This window comes from Porites lutea, chromosome 9 (genome assembly GCF_958299795.1).
Source record: "Porites lutea chromosome 9, jaPorLute2.1, whole genome shotgun sequence".
In the NCBI taxonomy this organism is placed as follows: Eukaryota; Metazoa; Cnidaria; class Anthozoa; order Scleractinia; family Poritidae; genus Porites; species Porites lutea.
Window position 1 is genome coordinate 4,729,201 of NC_133209.1, and position 21,941 is coordinate 4,751,141.

The window sequence follows — 21,941 nt, forward strand, 5'->3', positions numbered from 1 at the left end:
TGTGATCCGAATTTTATAATCTCCATGCTACTGCATTGTTTACAGTGTCGTTAAATATTTAAAATATACAATTTTTATAAGTTAAGAAATGATGCTTTCGGCCACCAGCGATTTCATTTAAGAGCATCATCAGCAAATTTTACACAAATATGACGTTTCATTAAAATATTTAGTCATTTACTAAAGAGTCCCCTTCTGATATATGTACTTCTTTTTATTATAAGCTGGCCTGTGTACAGACGTCCTCTCCTCTCAAATAAATTCGGGGAGAGAGACCAGAACACGATTAACGTCGGCAAGTCACAGACGCCTCTCTCCCCGATTTTTTAAGGGAGGGGGAGCTGTACACAAGCTAATCGTAAGCATGACCTGAAATTTTGTCTCGCAGGTTCCGTGCCTATTTAAAAAGGGAGTTCTTCGAAGACAAGCCTGCAAACAGGGTTTTGTGTTGGGCCTTGGCGCCGGTTTCGAGTTGGTTTGGCGTTGGGTGGTACCTCCTCGCGCGAAGCCAACGCAAAACCAGCGTGAATCGCACGCTATTTTTGCCCAGTGAAAGGAAATCCAAGGCAGTCTTGGATTCTAGATTCCACGCCGTGTATTCCGGATTACTGGTACTGGATTCCAGTCTTTGTAAGTGAAAACTGAATTGTGGATTCAAGGTGTTGGTGGGATTCCGGATTCCTTGAGCTGTATTCCGGATTCCGACTCCACAAGCAAAATTTCCAGGATTCCGGATTCCACTAGCCTACGTGTAGCCGCACCCTCCCCAGTCTCTCCGTTTTTCCTTTGTCGGGAGGAGGGTGCGGCTACACGTAGACTAGGATTCCTCAAGCTAAAATTTCTCGGATTCCGGAATCTGGATTCCCTTACTCGGGGCGACTATTCAAAGACATCTACACTAGGAAATAACAAGTAACAGTACCAAAAGCTTAAAAAAAGTCATTACCAAACTTTGGAATTTGAAAAACGACACGGAAGCAACAAGCAAAACACTGGAACACAGCGTCTGATCAAATAAAATCTCTACTTGATAGTACTTTCACATGGTACTATTCATTTAGTTTGTAGTTCTATCTTTTGAGGCTGTGGACGAAATCCTATGGTGTGACCATTCAAATGACACCTCTTCCACCGTACTTTCACATGATGCCATTTGTTTTTCAGAATTTTACAAAGTGAAATTTAGAAATGTATTTAAATGTTGACTCTGGCCGCTTTGGTAGTGAAATGGTCAAACTTCCAGAGCAGAAATCTCATGTAGAACAAAAAAGTAAAAGCTCACTTGATTTTGATTTTAAGTATGAATGCATACGACGGTGGGCAAGGCATTTCAGATCGACTAAATGTCTCCACGGCCTTCTATGCGGGCTAAAACAGAAGCTTCACAATATTAACCATTGCCTCCTGTCGTTTCTGTCCATTGGGTACTGTATATGAACACTCTCGTACAGGGTATATTCTATGGAACTTCCGCGATTTGAATATAGTGCCGCACACAATTTATGTAGGTGCGGCAAATGGGGCGCGGAAATGATGTTAAATAAAGGATTTGATGATGAAGTGAGGACCAGGAATGACGTGTGATTATGTCAGTTTTCAAGTTGGGAGCGAATGATCGTTAAAAAAGTTGGGCAACACAAATGACAAACTTCAACAGCAAATTTGCCGGTTACTTGTGTTGAAAATAGCACAACTACATGCAGTCAACCTTTAATCTAAGGATGAAAAGGAAGATAAACCACGTCCTAGTTATTTTAACGAGCTATAGAGTCATTAAAAAGTTTTTTTACTTTTTCAGATAATTTAAGTAATAACTGAAAATATGCTCGAGCTTACTGGTCAAATGGTAGTGAAGATGAAAATTAGCATGAAGACAATAAAAAAGGAAAACAAGCAGGACATAGAAGAAAATAAATTTCAAACCAGTTGGAAAAAAATGTCACACTGTTTGGGCCCTCTTTCTTGAAAATAGGGGCGCCCTATCCCGTATCAGAAGGGGACCCATGTGGTCAATTCTTAGATAAAACCCTGAATACGAACACTCATATACATACAGGCAACATGAAAATTTATGAACCAGATTTTTCTGTCAAATGGTAAGCACCCCGTTTGAGCCAGATTTTTTTACCTGCGACGCTCAGATAAAAGGTAAAAAACGTCTGCTTACTAATGTCATAGATAGGGATCGAATCTATTACGTCACACCATAAACGAAACTGCTAACAAAGTCAACGCGCCCGAATGACGATTGGATTTTTGTTCTTTCTCTATAAAACGTGACAAATGCTTTATGCCCCTTATTCAAGGCGTGGCAGCAGGCAAAACTATTTACACTATATAATGACTATTTCATTTAGCTAATTGCACTGAGATTGCCAAAAACCCCAATGAGGAAAATTCTATAAACAGTTCAAAATCGTTAAAGTTTCATTCCGCGGAATGAACGCGTTCCTTGGCGTTAGTCCACACGCCATTCTATAAAAACACGCCTTGACGGCATAATTTAAATCTCTTGCGTGTAATTTTACATCAAATATATTTTTTCCTTCCCTACGTTTCACATCTTTGGGACGAACTTTAAACTCAAACACAGTTAAATTTAAATCAATGACATTCTTTCCTCTCTGTAGCTCAGGACAATTATTCCTACCATTGTCAGTGCGACAGAATTTCAGAAAATAAACACTGCACGCAAGCATACAGCTTATATTCTGGCATGAAGTAAGCGTCTTTTTACACCTCGCAATGTAAGTGGCTTATATCTGCCGATCAATCGACGATGGTTTTCCTTACCAGTCACTGTGAGCATCGCCAGTCTACGCGGTCTGTTCATTCCAGGCGTGCTGAAGTCCATTCTCGACCAGGTTTTCCAACATGGGTAAGGTTTTATAGTGTGACTTCTCGAAACGGGAAGTGTTGCGTGGCGCACTTTTCTTGGGATTCCAACCATCCATCCAAACGATACCCGCGTTATTTAGTAGCCTGATACTGCAGTAAAAAACGGTTGGTAAGTCCCGAAAGGACTGATTGGAGTCTCGGGTGGAACACCGAAAAAGCCCACTTCCGACGTCATCCTCCCCCAACGATTTAACGAGCTGGGTTCGGAAGCACTTCGGTGAATTTTCGGCATTGAACGAATGAGTGACTCCAACGAAGTAAGGACCTAAAGACAAAAAAAAATTGAATATAAATGAAGCATAGCGTCGGAGTAAGAGCGTTTGACCTTTGATCGATCTTGCCCGCACACCATAACCTTTGGCTATAACCCTAGGAGTAAGAGGATAGAACAGGAGACTGTTGCGTTGTACGCATGTGTGAAATTCGTTGCCCGCCACTCTATTCGCGTCCAGTGAAAAAACAGACAAAAGCCCAGATAGAAGAGACATAAAGAAACAGAAGAGCATTTTGGCTCGCAGCTCAATCGAAAAACCCCGCTTGGGACTCATTTAAGGCGACTTGCATCTCCATTTTCTTGGAATTTAGAACCCTGTTTTTAACGGAACAGTTTCTCATAGTATTACTGTAATCTTGCCCACGAGTTTGCGAAGACTGCCATTTTGAATAGAAAAAGTGCGCTAAAAAAGAGGGTACATATGCCTAAGAGGATATAGAGAATACAGAAAGTCTGTTTATGTCACCAAGTCCAAATTAATTAAAAATACTTAGGCAATTGCTCATGGGAAGCTATTGTTTTGCGGTCAATAAAGCAATAATTGCAGTGCGTTCCGTATCCCCATATGCCCAACGCGCAATTGCGAATGAACGATTACCAATGCAACTTTTATAGAATCAGAAATATACAGTGTGCAAAAAGTTCCGTTTTGAACATAACGTTCCAATAGACCCTGCCACGGTATTCTCAACTTTTGACATGTAGCAGTTAGGGAAAATCCGTTGACATCAATGGAAAGAGCGCCTTAGAAGTAGTAAAACTGCCAAATTTGAAAGTAATACGTCTTAAGCGAGACAAGATGTAGCCAAGCAAAGTTGCAAAAATTTACAAACGTTTGTATGGCGGGGGGCAAGTTTGTGCCCAAACCCCCACCCCACCATACAAACATCTGTAAAATTTCGCGACTTTGAGGAGGTGAATCTTCGTTAGTTTTCAACAAATCGCATTCAAACTTGGCAATTTTACTACTTTTAAGGAGCTCTTTCCAGTGGTGTCGACAAATTTTCCCTAACTTGTCCAGGTCAAAAGTTGAAAAAAACCGTCGAAAGGTCTATTAATTCGAAAAAGCGCAAGGGACGCGGCTGCTGTCCGCGCAGTTTTAGGCGAAGCTTTGCTGATGTCATAACAACGTACCTGTGGAAAAAGAGGACGTTCATCCCTGTTGAACTTGATACAATTCATTAAAAGATTCTTGAAACTTTTCGGTATGTCAGTCCGAAGTTTACTCAAGTCTGGTTTAAGGTAACCCCGACCAACCATGTAAAGAATCTGAAGAATGAACACAAACAAATAGATCGAAACCAAAAATAACTAAAAGTTATTTTAAACTTAAATAAATAAATAAAAATAAAACACTCAAAACGAAGCTAACTTAGGATCCTTTTGTAAAACCCTACGCACGGTAAAATATCTTTCTGGTATGGGAAAAATTATTTTCTAAGTTTGACGCAGTGTATGTGTTACATGTAGCCTTGTACACGAACGAGCAAGCTGTTAGTTACAAAAAAGAGAGTATATTTCTGTTAAGTATTAAGTTACTTGCCTTGTGCAAAAAAAACAAAACAAAGAAACAAAATGACGACAATGTCTAAGTGCTCTGAGCAAAGTCGCAACCTCGCTATTACCTCACATGGCTTGTAGAATACTGCTCTAATACTATTGCAATAATAGTACAACACTCGAACAAAAAAAGGAAAATACTAGTAGCTGGTACCTGGTCTTTGTTGCCCACGTGTGCATAAGGTAAAGAACTCGTTTGCAGTTCGTAAAGCACGATACCATAAGCGTAAATATCCGAGTGGAAGGAAAAAGGATTTGGGTCCTTCATTCTGATCACTTCAGGCGCCTGTGGAGCATCAACAACAACGACGACATATCCACTATCAGTCATGAATATACAGAGAATATTACATAGCCGCCCGAAGGTACGAAATTTCTCTTCCAGCGTAGAAAAATAATTCACGAGTGAGCGCAGCGAACCAGTGAATTATTTTACAACAAGAGAGGAGAAATTTCCTATCTCCAAGCGGCCATGTTATGTTCTATTTATTACATAAACACCAATGAAAAACCAACCATTTCACTTTAATATTTTTGCTGCGAAAGGCGCGATCTATTATGTAGCCACAGCAACGGCGATCATTCCACATGTGAGGATAACATGTTATTTTCACAAGTGAAGATATCATGTTTTCGCCCTAAAGCTCACCTCCTCTTATTTCATTGGTGTTTATAAAGTAAAGTAAAATCGCCACCCCCATGTGCGACCACTTTTCATAAGCGACCGTCTTTCACCAGACGCATCCTAAATAAGACGCAGACTATCCCGTGTAAACAGCACATTAAGACGCGACTTAGCTACGTCGCGTCTTTTCGAAGAACAGGTGTTAGGGGCTGTTCTTAGATAAGACGCGTCTTAGCTAAATTTCAAACGAAAGGTGCCGTTTGTAAGGGATAGCTTGAGTCCTATTCAGGATGCGTCCCATGTAAGACGCCTCTTATTTTTCCTCGTTTAAACGAGGAACTGCTGTGTGAACTGTTGAGAATACATATCATCACATATCTCCATATTTGCAGAATACCAGTTTAATATATTAGAAAGTAAGTCTTCTGGGGGGGGGAGAGGCAGTGCGCACTCCCTGCACCCTCCCCCTAGATCAGCGTCTGCATCGTATTTATTGGATTTTGAAATTATTCTGGCCAAACTGTATTACTTTCTATTTTTTTTCATATTTTTAAAAAAATTGCGGATTTTCCATCTACTAAGGCACTGTTAGGAGTTAACTGAAGTTTGCATCCTCTTCATATGACTAAAATCTTACCATCCACAGAATAGACCCAGACGGCTGTTCAAAATTCTGATTTCCACTCCAGCGTGACTTGATTGTAGCTAAACCGAAATCACCTATTTTGACCGTCAAATCCTCCTGGAGAAAAATGTCTAAACAGAGTCAAGGATTTCGACGTGTAACGGCAACGACCCGTAGCAGAATATTGTTATTACTTTATTTAACTATCCCGCCATTTACGTACAGTTTAGTCTACTTTATTAATTGCGTCTTTAAAAACCGAGCGAACTCTGAAATTTAACAGCCAACTTCATAATTGCGTTTTTTGCTGTCAATCATAATTACTATCATAAGCAAAGAACTTTGAAACACAGAAACTCACAACTTGGATTGAAATCCAACTATCACAAATCACAAATCATGAACTTTTCAGCCTGCGAATACAGGGCAGGAAGAGACGGCTGTACTCGTAGGCTAACGAACTTTTCTACCCGTTAAAGTAAATTTGAAAGAAAGATGATTGACGGCAGCAAAGAACGCAAACGTTAGTTGGCTTTTTTCCCAGTCAAGCAATGCTGTAATTCTTTAATCACCCCATATCGTGGGACAAGCATTTTTTTTAGTGTCCATCACTTTAACGATACCCGCGATTGTTCAAGGATACTATTTGTTTTGAGATCTCTGTGAATTATGGACTTTGCATGGAGATAACTGTGGACAAACAAAACAAGACATTGAGAAATAACCACAAATAAACGTTATAACGGATGAACCAATCTATGATATCATTACTTGGTTCAACTTCACTAAAAACAAAAACTTTTCCGAAGGTCGAGATATGTGCGAATTATCTGAGCGGGAGAGTCATCAGCGATGAAATCGACGAATATGCCAAATATGTCGACTGTGATTAAAATTCGCTAAGGGCCGAGATTTCGGAAGAGGAAACCGTGTATGATGAATAAAATGACTTAAGCACAAATAACAAACTGGTGAAATTTCGCCAAAGGTTCAGATTTGTGGGCCAAAATAATTAACGGTACATGTACCGTGACTGCATAAAGATATCAGGCTGTTTGAGCAACGAAGATGAAGACGAAAACGGCAACGAAAACATCAAAAAGGCAATAGTTTTTGAAAGCAAACACCAACTCTGCATGTGCATCACACTCGCCGTCGACTAAGACGTAAAATTCCGCGAATAAAGTTTTACGAAGAACGTACATATGAGATTTCAGTTGCTTTTTTGCCTTCCGAGCTTCGGTGCGGTCCCTAAGAATTCAGCTCCAAGAAAATTCACCAGCATTTGCAACACTGAGCAACTGGAATAATCACGACGAACTTTGGAAGAAAACAAATTCACTTTATAATTGATGTTCTCGCTGCCGTCCACTTCGTGCTTGCTTAAGATCACAAATGACTTATAGATGATAACTTACTCCATCCCTTGCGCTGTTTGTCTCGCAATGTCGAGTAGCTGTAGAACTTCAAATCTGCTTTCTGTGACGTGGATATGACGATATAAGGTGGAACCTTCGCACCACTGGGTCACTATAGCAAGCTCAGGTTTAGCCATGCAGCCCATAAATAAAAGGATATTTACATGGCGTGTTTTTCTAAAGAGAAAAACAAAATGCGAAATTATGAGGAGAGTGGTAATTTTTTTCCTTTTCCTGTGCTAGAGCTTGCATCCGCGCTCGTTTTCGTTCGACACAAGACTGATTTTTCCTGAACTACCAGGCGAAAAGCAGTCTCAAAAATGACCGACACAGGGACAGCATACTCCCCGCTCTCGCTCATATATGCTCATGCTTGCGCTATGCTTCCTTTTGAAAACCAGGGCCGGTTCCCAGCAAGACGATTAAGTTCACTGAACCCAGGGAAAAGCCAAATTTTAAGCAAAACTTGCTTTTCTAAGAACATACAACCGAAACTTATAAAATACATTAGGCAAACGGGACGGAAGTGACAACGGCGCGCGCAAATAAAAAACCGGCTTGACCAATGACAGAGCGGCAAATTGGACACCGGAAGTCGCGTTCAGTCCTCTCCGCGCGCTTTCCGGTAGTCTAATGACGTTCCCCCTCTGTTGCTAAATCACTCTACTGTTGGGCCTTTACCCCAAGATCCATTTAAGGTAACGCAAAATAATCCTCTACACAATATAAAGGAAGGTAAATGCAGTTGTAGATTAAAGATTCAAATCCTGTATTAACACTAATCAGCCTTTCAAGTAACCTGCGATCAGGACGCCCGTCTTCATTTTCCTGTCGCCGAATTTAGCGCTTCCCCGAGAAAAAAAAAGGAAAAAAAAAGAACGCCTGATCGCAAGGTACCTTTCAAGAACCAGGCCCAAGGTTTCGGCTCGTCACGCAGCGCATCTTCTCTAGTGCGTGACAAGCCAAATGGACGTCTGCCTAGGAGACTACTGCACACCCGTCCTCTCACTCACCTTAATACAGCGACTTCATTTTTGAATCCCTGCAACTGCTGTGGACTGGGTTCAGAAACATTCAGTGTTTTTATAGCCACAGCGCCTATCATACAAACACATTAATGAAAAAAATGAATAGCATGTTATGCATACCGATAAGTTCTGAGGTGAGGACACCTAGTTCCTCCCTGCGTGCAAAGCCTCGTCCTGTCTCCTTCTTGATCGAAAAGGAGAAAAGCAGACTATGCATGAATCGCCTCAAGCCTTTGAAGTTGCCGCAGCCCGATTTTCTGGACTAGTCAATCTTGTTTTCTCTCGTCAAACTGTTTTTTTTTTTTCGAGTGCAAGCATCTGTTCATTGATAAACCGATGGTCATAACTGAACCAAATGTACTAAGCGCACGAGGCCTGGGTTCGAAACTATATCCTAGCAACATGCCGCGAATGCTCAACAATGATCTTACTCGATTCACGCAAAGCTTCTCTCGAGTACGCCAAAATCGTGCAAGCGAAAGAAAGACTCTGCTGGCAGGGTAACCTAGTTCTACCAACCACTTAAAATTGTCATGTTTGGTGGAGCCTCGGTCCTACTTCGGAAAGTGATCTTGCAAGACATTCTTAACACTTGTTTGTTTTACCATTTGTTTGCAAAGGGAAAAGCTAGCCACAGATTTAGTGGTAATGTCCCTCCAAAGTGGGGAATCATTATTACAATGTCTCTTGCAACTTTCCTTCTCATTAATCAGCCTTTTTAAGTGAGAAGACCTCATGAATTACGGAACGCTGGCCATTTTTGTTCCGTTCGTAAAGCTTTGATGCCATAGAAGCGATCGGAATTTTACGCAACTCAGATTGTTGACTGTGTTGCTATTGGACCTAAAGGGGTAAGGTCGAAATGGTAAGCGACTTATCACTATACGTTTAGAGTAATAACATAAAGGAAAATTCCTAAGGCTTTATAGCCATATTGTTATCTCCTCACGCAGATATCTAAAAGGAGGCTCAAAAAAGGCATAAAATAAAATGTAAAAAATGAAAACCAGAAAGCTTAAGGCGAGAAAAGAGAAAACATTCTCCTTTTTCACGGAGCGGCGCCGGTAGGGGCAGGGAGCAATGGACCTCAGCCGTATTCACGGGCCAGTTGCTGTGTTAAAAAATCCAGCATACCATGCCATGTCCCTCTGTACACTGTCCCGTATGAACCTGATCCTATCCGTGGACCCCTGTGGACTTCTCCTTCAGGGATTTCCCAGTCATCTGTAGAATTGGTTCGTAAACGTTGAATCTGAAGCAAAAAAAAGAAGTAACAGACCTTGTTTTGCTTTTACCCTCATTTAATACTGTCAAACCCATGTTAGACGGTAACGCTTGCAGAATGGCAAAGGGCCGCTTAGTTTAAATTGACAGTAGAAAGAACTAGACACGTCGTTAGTCAGTGACTACTCACATTGCAAAGAACTCACCGGGGCCAGCGACGCTTTTGATTAGCTATTGATTCAGAAATTTTAACCTGTCAACGTGACCTGTGATTGGGCAAAACGTTTCACGGGGTGGCCGCGGTTGAGTTCGTAGCTCTCTAACAGAATCTTAAAGGAAGAGGCTGAGGGGAGCTGGTCCAAACCGGAGATGGATCGGAGAAAGAAGGAAAAGAAAACTCTCCCTGCCCCGACCCTCACTGCTACCCCCCTCCCTTCAACCTCCGAGTCTTAAAACGACGGCGAAGGTTTTGAAAACGTCACTAAAACAGTGAAGTCGTGCTGCTTCAAACTTTATCGCGCTTATTCCATCTCGTTTACTTCGTCAAATGTTGACAAATGTTTTTGGAGTTGAATTCTAAAACTCTGTATCAAAGTTCAGGAAAAGAAAAAGAAAGTTTTTGTCTTGCGTTCCCGTCCTCAACCGTGAACGTTATAGTCGTGCAGTGACGGCAAAGAAATGTAAACAAAAGCGTGATGCACGTGCAAAGCTGTTGTTTTACCAATCTAAACCTATTGCTTTTTTACCGTTTTCTTTGCCGTCGCCATAGTCGATGCTTGAGCTCCCTATAAGAACTACTGGTTGTCAACTTTTGGCAGAATCTATCACTAATCCTTAAGCTTCCAGTCCTCCTTTCACCATTTATGCCTTTGAAAGCACGATTCCAACGCACAACAAAAGCAAGCGATACAGTAATTCAAATAAAGATGTAAAAGCCTATAAGTTCTGATCTGCAACTCACCGGTCTTTTGGGTTTCTGCGGACTGGATGGCCGCTCACTCACGACGGTCCCATTCGGAACGGACATTGTATGTGGTTGTTCAATTTTGTTGTTCGGGTGCAAGTTGTTTGGAACTAGGCTGTTCTTGCTGTCTGTAAACGGTCTTGGATTAGCGGCGCCAACACTGACGGTCCGGCTATGCCTTCTCTGGAGTATCTGGCTTGATTCAACACCTGCGGGAAGAAAAAATTCAAAATTTAAAACTCGTTCAGTGGTACAGTGTCCCCGAATTTTTGTTTTATTTATGTTTCATTTTTATTCATTTTTAGTTTGGCGAATCGACTTTCCGCCCACACGAACGAAGGGGAAACCGCAAACGAAACTGTATCTTTGTGTGAACGCCCTCCATAGAGGTTAAAGGCCCCATCCAGACCTTCAGATAAGAAGGGAGGGGCGGGGGAAGGGGAAAAAAAAAATTTTTTTTTCGGCCCTTCGGGCCTCAGAAAGAATAAGGGTGGAGGACCCCTCCCTTGGATCCACCACTGAAAAGTGTCCGAATTCGTGTAGACGGGGCCTGGCCTGCTGACGTTCATGTACAAACTGCACCTTACTCTTTTTATAGTCGTTCAATACATTTTTCTTCGTTTTATCGACATAGTTTGGCTGCGCTAGGCATTTTTTTGATATTTCTAGTGTACTGCTTTAGTATAGAGACAAGAAGTAACTTTTGAAAAAAGAAAATTAAACATCCAAAAACATACCTGATACTGTGCAGGCACCATCGTTTCCAAATGTTGCAACAAAGGGTTCCTTTGAAAAGAATCAACAACACATAAAAAGTTTTAAACTTCTTTCTCCTAGCCTAACTTCCATAAGAAACATACATGAATGAGTAAATAAATATTCAAATCGATGGACGTTTCTCAAAAATCGTAGAAATGGAATACAAGCTTAACTAAAGTAATATCTCTGAGAAGTACTAAGTATCGTGTGTAATCTGGCCAGTCAACTTAAGTCCGGGTGAGACGTCTTGCCCCGTGTACGGCAATCCAGATTCCGGAATCCGGAAAATTTTAATTTCTTGCTTATGGAATCCAGAATCTGTGAAATTTTGCTTGCGGAATCCGGAATCCAGGCCTTTGGAAAATTCGGAATTCAGCTCAATGTATCAGAAATCCCGCTAACAATTTGAATCCGGAATCCAGTGCCTGTAATCCGGAACGAACAGCGTGGAATCCAGAATAGAAGACTTTACATGGGGCAAGACGTCTTTGGGCGAAACGACCACAATTACAACAGTTACAGGTCATTTCGCCCCCAAGTCATTTCGTCCCTACTAACCAAAGGAGCATGCCCACTGATGATTCGACTTCTGTAAACGTCTGGTGCGGATACTGAGCGTTCCCTTGATATGGCGAGCGATTCACTTGTCGACATTTCTGAGCTCTCATCATCTGGAATAAACGCGGGTAGCTCTGAAAGTAACCTGAAATATTCAACACAGGGTAACCGGTCAAGTTGCGCAGAAGGTAATAAATTTTATTGTTAATAACCAGGAATTAGTTAATTAACAGTCACCAAAAAATTTCAATAAATTATTCGCGAGGAGAAAATAAAGCAAATCACTTTAGGAGAGGCTCCTGTGAAAAAAGCCCCTTTTTTCCAAGTTTCTCTGTGGCAGGAAGTCATTCCAATAATGGCATGAGAATTTTTGAGGGTAATAAATTTTACTGTTGATAAATAGCCAGGAACTAATAATTAAAAAACAGTCACCAAAAAATTTCAATAATTCCCCCTAGAATTTCTTGAAGATTACTCATCACTGTCAACAAATGCATAAAAAAGTGTTTCATACATTACCCAAACACTCTAAACCTGGTAATACCTAGTTTTTTGTTCATATATTTGTTTGTTTTCTTTTCAAACAGCTTAACCTAAGCTGTTAGCCTTCAATGGCTAATAATCTTTTTGAGGGGTTGCTATATGGGTAAATAAATAATAAATAAATAAATAAATAACCTTTGGAGCATTAGAGTGCAATAAAAGACTTTTTTGCATTTGATATTAATATGTAATGACTGCTGTGTTCATGCAATGTGCAGAAAAGTGAACGTTTAGTGGCAAGATGACCAAACTAACAATTTCAGCTTATTCCACTTTTCCAGAAATTTATCAAGCAAAACTAAATGGCATTCTTCTTCCCTAAACAACAACAATCTACAGTTACAACACTGGCAAGCTAGCAACAATAAGGCTCTTGATTTTCAAACCCCATGACTAGTCTCCAACTAACAACGATTAACAAAAACACTTGGCGTGGGAGCAGGGCCATCACTTGTTATCATACTTTAAGCCCCAATATCAACATACAAATTCTCCAGACAGATCTCCATAAGAACTACTGTAGTTACTACTGTAGTTGAGAGAATTTGAGAAACGATAGCAGCATTTTCACTTAGAAAATCATTATTTTTATCAAATCTCATAACCTTTTAGAACTCTTGATGAAGCCTGCATAGCAGGCGCTAGTTATTTTTTTTAAAAGGCCACATGAGAGGAACACGCACACTCCCCTTGTGCATCCCCGAGATTTCTTCCTTTGCCCAAAAATAGCAAACCGGCACCTGCTACGCAAGCTACTGTTGTTGATGTATTAATAATGTCAGAAGAATCGTGACATTGGTAACTCTTGGGACTTAATTTTTAGCCCAGCTGTTATTTTTCAAATCCCGTGACAGTTTATGTGCACGAGTCTCGATCAAAAACTTTGATCTCACTATAGTAAGCACTTGCACATCTAACTCTTATGATATTAATGTTAAAGGGCTTCACGCCACTCACCCAACAACAGCTTGGTCACAGAATGGAGGAACTGTTCCGGCACAACGTTGATGAAATTTGTAACCACAAGTTTGACACCTATGCAAATTGTGCAACAAAGAAAGGATAATAATTATTAAAAAAGTCAGGTTTTCATAAAGCACTACTATTATTAAATATTTAAGCAAATTCATCTTATTAGCATTACAACAAAGTAACATATAAATAATAATAAGAGAAATGTGTGGAGAATACAGTGTATAAATTTTCCTTGTTTTATAAAAGGGGCGACACCTCCTTGGCTTCATGCTCAAGAAACCTGCAGGGGTACATTTCTTATCAAATAATAAGGATTGTAATAAAATTCTAAAGAAAAAATTTTAAAATCAGTATCTCTAAGACAGTGGTGCAGCTTTTAGCTTGCAAAAAGTAACCCCAATTCATTTGGTTGACCTGGTGAAAGCAAAGAAGTTGCCAAACCTGAATCCTTTTATTAGAATCTGCTTGCAACTGTCGCATGGTGGGAAAGTCAAAAATGTCTTCCTTGCCTGAAAAAAGAGGTTTAGTATTTTATTGATACTGTTACCAGGAACAAGTGGTGCCCAAGGGATACGTTACTGAAACACCTCACAGGGCTGTGTGTGCAGAGCCCGCTCTTGTTCTCAGGTGACTAGAAAATCTTAGTTTTTTCGTACAAATCATATGCTGGGCACTCTAGACTTTACGGGTTTATAGCAATGGCCTCTCTTCAATTTTCCTCAGAGCACAGCCAAGACTCAATAAGCTGTAATGCGCAAGAAAAGTATTTAGAATAGATGAACATGTAAGGGACAGCCCATTAACTTGATCTGCTCAAAATATCTACAGTATATAACAAACTTAACAGGACCATACGTTTTTCCTTGATAACACGTGATCCCCCAGCAAAACACCAACTAATCTCCCCAACCTATCCCACCTGTACATGTATGTTTTAATGTACTTGAATGTCATGATGGAATACAGAACCTAAAAACAGGGATGTCACTAAGATTTCAAGTTGCCAGGTACATACAACAAGCAGATGGGGAATAAAACAGCTAGGGATTTCTTTTGGTTCTTTTTTTATTCCATTTCCAAATAAAGTAGCCTGGGACCACGTTTATAGTAGCCGGGGAAAATCCCCGACCTCCACCTTTTAATGACAGCCCTGTAGGTAAAAAAACTGATAGTTTAAATATTGTGATAAACAGGATTAAGTGGATTTTTTCACATCTACAAAAGACTGTCACAATAAATTTTCATCATGAAAACGGTAAAGATAAAACTTACAAAACTATGGGAAATAAAACTTGTCTCTGGAAGGTCCTCTATTCTTTCTACAGATATCTGAAAATAAGAACCAGAGTGAACTGTAGCCTCTGAGTAGAAGAACTGCACAGTGTATGTACCGATCTTGTCAAGGTACGATAAATGTGGGAATCTCTAGGGATTTTGGAGTCAGACGTACAGTGTATCGGCACTGAATTTTGTTAATACACCTGAACATCTATTTCCTTGAATTGCTTTCCACAGTCTTAAGCAGCAATTTTATACATTTTATGGATTTTATTGGAAAGAAAGTTGTTACCTATTCTTTGAAAAGTGATGCCACTGACTAAATCAAAAGTCTCCCTAGGAGAGACAGAGGTGAGTGGTGCAATGGTGAGACCACCAACCTCCCACCAATGTGGCCCCGGTTCGAATTACAGAGTTGACGACACAATATTACGTTGGTTGAGTTTGTGATTGGTTCTCTCCCTTGCTCTGAGAGGTTTTTCTGCAGGGTACTCTGGATTCCCCTGCTTAAAAACCAACACTTCCAAATTCCAATTTGATCTGGAATCCACAGAAACATTTCAACGTGTTCTTAAGAACTCCTATTAACTGCTCCACTGGTAAACAATACAGTAAAAAAATTACATAAAATATTGGTTGGTGGCCAAAGAAATGACACTTCGTGCAATATTACATGAAACGACATAAAAGGTTTAAAATAATGATCTTGTAACCGCACAACCAAACTGATTCTAGAATTTTTAGATATAATTTGTAAGGTACCTCTTCGCCTTCTGTAAAAGTTGACAATTCAGTGTCCCAGCCGATAATATCCCTGACAAAGCAATAATTCCACATAATATTTAGTATAAATAAAATTCTCTTGTCTATTAAAAAAATGGCTGCTCAGTCAAGCAAGGATTTCATTAAAGTTGTCACTTTTGGGGAGCAGCTTAAGGTACCATATCATACTATAGCATGATTGCACTATGAGGGAACAAAACAATAGCCCATAATTTTCTTCCATCAGACATTAAAGCAAATGATCGTCTCTGTCAAGAACGACTCTAAGTTAGGATCCAGACATTTTGTTACCATGGTAATGTGATGTCACCCTTCTCTTCCCTATAATATGGTATCAAAGCAAAACGCTCACCTAGACGAACAATGGCAAACAACGCATGCTTCAGGTGTTAAACCTCTTGTTCTCATGCCTTTCGCTAACGCGTCCTTTAAGGTCACATCAGGCCTACATTTCAACTGTCAATAGGAGGTCAAATGGACATTTGTTAGAACAATAATGCATGTAAAAATTTAATAAATCTGATTATAAGTAGGCTGCATAGCAGGTGGTTTTTTAGTGTGATTTTCATTTTTGACGGCCAAAAATGATGAGAAAGGGAGAAAATGATGGGGGAGGGGGTGAGGAGGAGAGAGGAAAAAAACTGCCTGCAGGCGGTCTTTCTCACTGTCTTCTCCCCTCGCTCCCCCCCCCCACCCCCCTGTATGGCTGTATCCATGGTTACTTTACAAAACCACAAACACACCAAAGCAGAAAAACCGCCAGCTACACAGGCAAGATTGTAACTGATCCCTATGTTTACAACAATAAAACTGAAGGAAAGCCTGAAAACAGGCCTTATGTTACCTCCAATAACTCTCCTTACAAATAACCTTCCGGTCTCTTGTAAGGGTAGTTCAACATTTCTCCAATTAAAAGTTACCATACAAGAGCCTCATTCCATACAGGTCTTCAATTACTACTACATGTATTTTTAATTATTATTATCATTATTACTATAACTATTTCTAGGAGAGTTATCAGACAATGACCTGGATATTCAAAAAGGACTCGCCAATATTTAAAATGATATTGAGAATGCTATTATATTACTTTTTGTGCCTACTGGCTTAATCTTATAGCCAGTAATTGGCACTGCCTCAGAGTCTTTGTTAGGGTGTCCGTCTGTCTATATGTCAGTGTGTAAGGTCATTTCTGTTGTACTCATATGTACACTAATGCACAACCTTAACATCAAAGTACAAATTCTCACTAGTTGCCTCAACACATTTCCTACACACACAGTTAAGAGCTGTTATAGTACTGATTTAATTCATGAACATGTACTTTACTCTTGAGACCACTCTGTTTTATAAAGCATTGTTATGACAAGGGGAAATTTGATGCTGATCATTAAAGGTTAAATAGGATGTCAAGTTCAGTTATTTTAAAAACGCATTGAAATGTAAGGTGTTTGTGTTTGTGAGTTAAGTGGCCTTTCAAATGTTATCATATTACAGGAAATGTGCTCTCTGGTCCTAACATGAATTTACCCCTTTTTGTACTATTTCTTTTGACTAGTGCCTAATATGCTATAAATTAATATAAAGACAAGCAAGGGCTAGAGGCTCTTGTTTTGCCAACTGACTTTTTATTATATATTTGCATTTTTCGTCCCTGTACATCAGGTCACAGACACAATTTCACTGATGCAACAAGACACCTATACTTCTTCTCTGACGCAACAGCTCTTGTTTCTTCACGTCATATAGCTCGCCACTTATTCACTTACTTATGGCAGTGTGAGGTATTTGCATTCGTGACATGTTTTAGTTTGTGGATATCATGTTACTTCAGGCTTTTTGTCACATTTTATTACATTTCTTGAATTGACATGGCTACACGCAGATTTTGCGTCTGCTATTCTATCAATTACAGATCATCCGTAGGATTAAATATTGGAATTCACACTGTAAACAACAGCGGTGACAAAATGCACTCACTAAGCTCTTAATTATTTTGAATTATTTTATCCACAAGTTTTACTTTTATTGTTGAAAAAAGTTGAAAAACGTGCATTTTCACTCAAAAATAGCTTGACCACCTGCTACTTATGACACCATATCTCACAACCATAGTAACTGACCATTACTAAACTTGTCTCAAAATGCATGCAAGGGATGAACAAACAACTACAGGAAACCTCAGATGCTGATGTTTTATCATGTAGGAAAAAAAAATCAGAAAAACCTTAGGGGGGTGGCAGCCACCCCCCCCCCCCTCCCCTTGTATGTCTGAGGGTTACTTTGAAATGAATTGTAAATAGCGCTTTGACTGAATAGTTTTTTGGGAACAAAATTAATTTTAAATAGGTTTTAATATTTAGCTTTGTCATCAATAAAAGGTTGTTTTAGTATTAAAAAATTTTATTAAAAAATTATTATTATTATTATTATTATTATTATTATTATTATTATTATTATTATTACTACACAATGCTTAAGTCATCCTTTCTTATTCACATAACACGTGCAGGGACATCACCTGACATTAGCATTTTTTAATTGAAGGATTTTGCAGTGCACTGATTAAATACCAAATATAATTTTTTGACGCCATGTCAACAGTTCTACATTTTTAAGTGTGTGAGTAGATACCCAACCAAGGGTCTTAAAATCCTACAAAAGATTAGCATGTAACTTCTCCTTATAATATTCAACACATTGTACAACAGATAGGTGATGAGAATAGGCAAATTTATCAGCAAATAGGTGCCATGATGATATAACCCCAAATTCTCTTTAATAAACCAACTCCACAGTAAAATGTATAGCGACCAGAAATGAGAATTAAGAAGTTGGATCTTGGGAGTCAAAGGGTTAACGAATCTAATAAGCCACTAGAAAATCACCAGAGGTTCCTTCCACAAAATTCAATGATTTCAGTTTATGACACACAAATAAGAGATAAATCTATAGCAAATGATTCCGGGTTTACAAAAAAAATATTTGACTTCAAAGAATTGCCAAAGGGAGTCATGATCAATTTAATGACCCCAGCTTGGTTCCCACTCGCAGAGTCTCGGTGACATATTAGACAAGGAAATACTCTGCTCTGACTTTCAACAATACAAAACAATAGGTTGGTGTTACCAGGCAACCAAACAATTTTTACGTGCTTGTAAAACTTTCGTCGCACGTGCTTAAGACTTAGTGGTCGTGCATAAATCATACAGATAACAGGGCCCGGTTCCTGAAAGGCCGATAAGCACTTATCTGCAACGATTAAAACTTTGTTAATGCTGGGTTAAACTTAACCACCTTTTTAGGAACCTGATCCTGAGCATGATCTAGAATACCTTCTCCACCTTTATTGATAAAAACATTCACATAAGAAACCAGCTGAAAATTTAAAACATGCATGTTTATGTATCTTCACTTGCGACAAACAGAACGCAAAAGGAGGCAAAGATACTCTCAGGAGGCCCTAAGAGTAAATGCACGTTAGCCTGCGCCACAGGCGAACAAAACTCTGGTTAAGTCTGTCTGCGAAACAGTGCCAAGATCCTAGTTCTGGGCCCACAGCTGTTTACCAGGATTTGAGTATGCACCATAATAATATTGGTCTGTTAAAAAGCCATTGTCGATTTGCCGATCAGGATGAAAGGAAATTTGAAATGCACTTCTTGTAATTTGCTAAGTCCATTGGAGGCCCAAAACAAGGATATCGGGACTGCCTCGCAGATTTTACAAACCAAGGTTAAATCATGTCTGTGACGTACGCAGGCTAATTAAAATCCACCTGTGATAAGTCCGTTTGCATACTTGCAAAGGAATCACAGCAGAAAACCTCCCAAATAACTATGAGTATTAATAATCTTATGGAGAATCTTAAATAGTCATAGATCATGGCAACGCTCACCACTGTGTATTGTTTATTTGGAAGAAGCACTCGTATGTGAGCACGCAGCTGAGGGGAGAATGGATGGTCACTTCCAGCAAAGCTGCTTCTTGAGCTTGGGATTGGAGATGTTGCACCTGAAGATGATGGAGTACTACAAGAAGGGCTAGGCTCTGCAGAGGACGTAGAACATGCCACTGGTCTCCTCTCCAATTTACTCCTTTCATTTTTTAAAAACTCTTTCCGAGTTGTTAACTCAGTCAGCTTATTTTTCAAATCCAAACATTCCTTTAAAAAATAACAAGTGAAGGTATTATCATTATTTTGTGCAGTTTGCAAACAACTTGAAAACAATGAAAAAATAAAAAAGTGTGGAGGAACGAGCAATAGCACATGACATTTTGTACCCTCTGGGAATTAATGTAAACATAAAACCAGGACAATCACAGTAAAAGTGAAATGATAATAGTTTTTTGGGCCTTCCAGCTTGGACACCCCTGGGCAAAATTAAAGCCTAAACAGAGATCTGCCGGTAAAGAAGTAAGATAGTGCAATAAGTGTAAAGAAAAAGCCTAATGATTAGCTTTCATCACTGCAATTAGCTGAAGTTGAAAGACAGAGGAACGCCGAATTTATAAAGGTTTTTCATCTGGCAAAATTTGATTTTTTGAAAACGAAACTATGCTGTCGCCGTCTGTTTAATTATTACGAGAAAATAACACAGAAATGCTTAATTCGCGGTAAAACAAGCAAAATGAATAACGATCGCCGTCAAATACATGCAAGTTTTGCATAAAAGTCAGACGCAATATACGACAAAATACTGTAAGCGATCAAACGGGGGGACTCACATGGAATGCTCTTGTAGTCGAATTATGACGCTAGTGGAGTTACGTTCAATCAACATTTAGGATTTTAGTAAAGAAGATGCACTAAGAAATAATCAGGAAAAAATCCAAGGTTCCCTACTTCCAAAATTGCTATGCCTTGTCAGTTTCGTGTATAAAAGAAGTCATTATTTGGTCCAACTCTGCTAAATATCATGATATGCCTTCTGATCCGTTCGACAAACGTACAGTCTCGACGCAACATACGTGCAGTCTGATGAATCGGAAGTCCACACATTAAACAGATAAACTGGGCGAAGATACTGCGCAAGATTACATGCAACGAGGGACGATGACTTTGATGGACTGTAGCTTTAAAATCGCAAGTTAAACTTTTCTAAAAGAGGCTTACATCGTCAAGTAAAAAATCAAAAATAATAAGAGAGAAGGGACGGCTGAACTAGTATACTGTATCAAGTTTAATTCAATGCACTGCAAAGCAAAAGCTGAAATTTTGAACCTTTAATTCAATAAAAGCACATAAATCCAGACACCGAAATTTATCAAACTACAGAAATATTATAAACATAAAATTGCAAGACGAACGTGCTGATGCCGAGATTTCGATTCATATCGGACCAAAGCTCACACAATACTACGCCGAATTCTACATTTAACTTAATATGAAATGTAAATATATATTAATATAAATAAAATCCAACATTTCCACAGATAAAAACTGCTGTTAGACTTTGCAATATTTCCATCGAGCAAGGGCTTACATAGTGCTGATACGTAGCACACACTGGTTGCAATTGGCCGCCTAATAAAATTGTCACCCACCTCAAAAAATATCGATGGAGGATGTTGCAAATTTAAAAATTGTCCTTCTATCTTGTCGAGATTTTCCTTGTACAACTTGATCACCTTTTGTATGCTGTTCTCCTGCAAAAGAGATGAACACAACATTTATGAGGTGAGTTCTGCTTCATCCGATAACAATTTATGCAGCCGAGCAAAACAAAACAACACTCGGTCGCCAGCTCTCTGCACGAAAGAAGTAATCCAGCAAAAACTTCGCCCAATCTGCCTCACTAAACCTCTGGAACAGTCCTAGCAAGACTTTACATGCCTCGAAAATTACCTCCGTCTCGTGATTTGTGCAATTCTCGTCGAGATCTTCAAAAGCTAGCGTATGTTGAGCATTGCTATCCCAGGCCGCCATGACTATTTTCTTGAAAGAAAAGTTGTGTCACGTGATTTACAAGAACGTTCGAGCTCGCACTCGACTTTCCCAAAGAACTCTGGGAAAAAAAGTTGTCGTGGTTACGAAGTTAGGGACTATAAAATACGGAAATTATTCTAATGAAAATGGTTATTTTTGCGTTAGTTCAATAAAAAACGGGAAGCTTGTCATGGCTTGACCGGAAAGATCGTACGTAACCCACTCAGTTGTAGATAATATCGTGACTTCATGGCCGAAAAACGCAAATCTCCAAAATTCCGTCACGTCTTTGAAGCACGATCATGCTGCGCTTGTGATTATGGAGATACAACTTTACAATTTGAAAATTGAACATATATATCCCAAATAGTTCTTTTAGCAATTAACAGAAAAATCAGTGATGAAAATCAGTTGTAGCTTAAATTTTGGCAAATTTTTCAATGCCTCAATCAAGAGAAAGAAGTTTCGTTTTTTTCGGCTGTCATTTAACCGATGAAAAC

The 21,941-nt window shown here is 39.4% G+C and overlaps 1 protein-coding gene across 2 annotated transcripts; it reads right to left on the bottom strand.

Annotated features, from left to right (window-relative positions):
• Positions 1–21,503, bottom strand: LOC140947235 (serine/threonine-protein kinase A-Raf-like). Of its 2 annotated transcripts, XM_073396294.1 has the most exons (19): positions 21,361–21,503; positions 21,060–21,161; positions 19,411–19,677; positions 15,865–15,968; positions 15,492–15,543; positions 14,724–14,780; positions 13,893–13,960; positions 13,434–13,511; positions 11,934–12,078; positions 11,354–11,402; positions 10,614–10,825; positions 9,563–9,680; positions 8,414–8,498; positions 7,401–7,577; positions 6,626–6,672; positions 5,995–6,113; positions 4,887–5,018; positions 4,307–4,441; positions 1–3,163 (listed from the first exon to the last, which is right to left on the bottom strand). In XM_073396294.1, the coding sequence occupies exons 1-19, from the start codon at positions 21,439–21,441 to the stop codon at positions 2,975–2,977; spliced, it is 2,217 nt and encodes a 738-aa protein (XP_073252395.1). In that variant the 5' UTR covers positions 21,442–21,503; the 3' UTR covers positions 1–2,974. The 2 variants fall into 2 exon arrangements, with proteins under 2 accessions (XP_073252395.1, XP_073252396.1); XM_073396295.1 differs by lacking the exon at positions 14,724–14,780.
• Positions 21,504–21,941: the final 438 nt, after the last annotated feature.